The 1,616-nt window shown below is 29.3% G+C and overlaps 1 protein-coding gene across 2 annotated transcripts; it reads right to left on the bottom strand.

Moving 5' to 3' along the window:
* Window positions 1-824: 824 nt before the first annotated feature.
* LOC109587948 (UDP-glucose:glycoprotein glucosyltransferase-like) lies at window positions 825-1,565 on the bottom strand. Of its 2 annotated transcripts, XM_020004154.1 has the most exons (4): window positions 1,432-1,565; window positions 1,232-1,341; window positions 1,114-1,186; window positions 825-974 (listed from the first exon to the last, which is right to left on the bottom strand). In XM_020004154.1, exons 1-4 carry the CDS (start codon window positions 1,510-1,512, stop codon window positions 867-869), a joined length of 372 nt encoding a protein of 123 aa, XP_019859713.1. In that variant the 5' UTR covers window positions 1,513-1,565; the 3' UTR covers window positions 825-866. The 2 variants fall into 2 exon arrangements, 1 of the variants encoding a protein (XP_019859713.1); XR_002187888.1 differs by lacking the exon at window positions 1,114-1,186 and having other exon boundaries at window positions 833-974; window positions 1,432-1,543.
* Between the last annotated feature and the right edge of the window lie 51 nt (window positions 1,566-1,616).

Below are 1,616 nucleotides of genomic sequence, written 5' to 3'. Positions count from 1 at the left end.
GGTACTGATGGAATCTCTCAGGACCAATAATACACTAAGGACATTATATCTAGACAAGAAACATAAACAAACTTGTTCTTCTTTACCTTATTATAAAACTATTGAAAACAGATTAGCCTTTATGTAATTATTTCATATACATTACTTTATTTATAAACAATTTATGCTATTAAAAGGACAAAATAATTTTAAAATATATGAGCCTCCAAATTGACCACACCCCTCATGGCAAGAACACACGTACATTATTCACATGAGGGAAAGAGAGAGAGAGAGAGAGAAATGAAAGAAGAAAAATAGGGTAAAAGAGACATATTCCATTTGTCACAGCAAGTTAGATATAGTAACCACACTTGCATGCAAAGCTAGATTTATACAGTTAAGGTAACAGTCAAAATTGCATGGGCAATATGACTTTTCCATACAAAAAGCTTTGAATTCGACACAAAATTTGCCAAAATTCACCTTTAATTTGCATTTTGTAAGCCTGTTACTAGGGTTTCCCTATAAAGCATAAGTAAATTTTGAAATTCAAAAGAAAGCCAATTTTGATTAGGATCGCCTTAAACTTTCTACACAACATAAGTACATGTACACGTACATGTACCAGAAAAAATTATAAAAATAAAGACTTTTCTCCTTTTTCGTTTTTGGCAAAATTTGGCCAATGATTATGACCCTGTAGTACAGGGACTTTGGCCTGATTTTTGAGCAATTTTAAAAATTCTTAAAAAAAATAAATCTGATTATAATCAGCTCAAACTTTCTATACAACATAAGAACATAGTATAACAAAAAATTATTAAAAAAGAAAATTCTCTCTTCCATTTTTGACAAAATCTGTCCATTTACATACATATCATTAATTACTTGAATCCATCCATATCAGTACGACTATCACAGAAAGGAGTGTATCCATAAGGTGCTCCATCCAATGGCTCCTCCAACAACTCCTTCATATCAGTACGAACCACCTATTAATAACCATTAATAACTATTGATAACCATTAATAACTTTTATAACTATTTAAAACTAATTATAACAATTAAGCATTTATAACTATTTATAATTATTTATAATAATTATTAATTTAATAACTAAATTGTACATATCTGGTTGGCATCGACAAAAATTATTTTCTTAATATTTAATAGAAAAAGTACATCTAGAAATAATATCTTGTACCTGAAATAATAATAATAATTATTATTAAAATTAATAATTACTCACGCCCAGATTAATTTTTGTTTTTCAGTTTGTCCATGAAGCCAGCGTGGCCACTTGTACTGTACCAGCTCATACTCAAACCCATACCTCTCAGCCATCCTGGGAATGAAATCCTGAGAATGAAACGATCAATAATAATAATAATAATAATCATTAATTTTATTGATGTACAAACATTTATAATCATTCTTAGTTTATCTTACTTTGAATTGTGGTGAGAGATAGTTTTTCAGGAACCAAAACTTGACTGGATTTTTAGTGTGTTTCAGAACGCTTAGCATCATAATCCTACACAATACAAACACTAATAACACTCCACTAGTAATACACTCATACACATACAGTACATGTAACTCCAATATTAAACTTAGTTTAACAAACCTCTCAC

Source organism: Amphimedon queenslandica, unplaced genomic scaffold, assembly GCF_000090795.2.
Source record: "Amphimedon queenslandica unplaced genomic scaffold, v1.1 AMPQUscaffold_12369, whole genome shotgun sequence".
Lineage (NCBI taxonomy): Eukaryota > Metazoa > Porifera > Demospongiae > Haplosclerida > Niphatidae > Amphimedon > Amphimedon queenslandica.
This window is presented reverse-complemented; position numbering and strand designations above follow the sequence as displayed.

Excerpts from the sequence above, each read along its gene's own strand:
- LOC109587948 (XM_020004154.1), bottom strand. The coding sequence starts at position 1,512 with ATGATGCTAAGCGTTCTGAAACACACTAAAAATCCAGTCAAGTTTTGG. Across the intron at positions 1,342-1,431 it reads ATCTCTCACCACAATTCAAA|GATTTCATTCCCAGGATGGC; the intron begins GTAAGATAAACT and ends TTTCATTCTCAG. Across the intron at positions 975-1,113 it reads TTTTTGTCGATGCCAACCAG|GTGGTTCGTACTGATATGAA; the intron begins ATATGTACAATT and ends GGTTATTAATAG.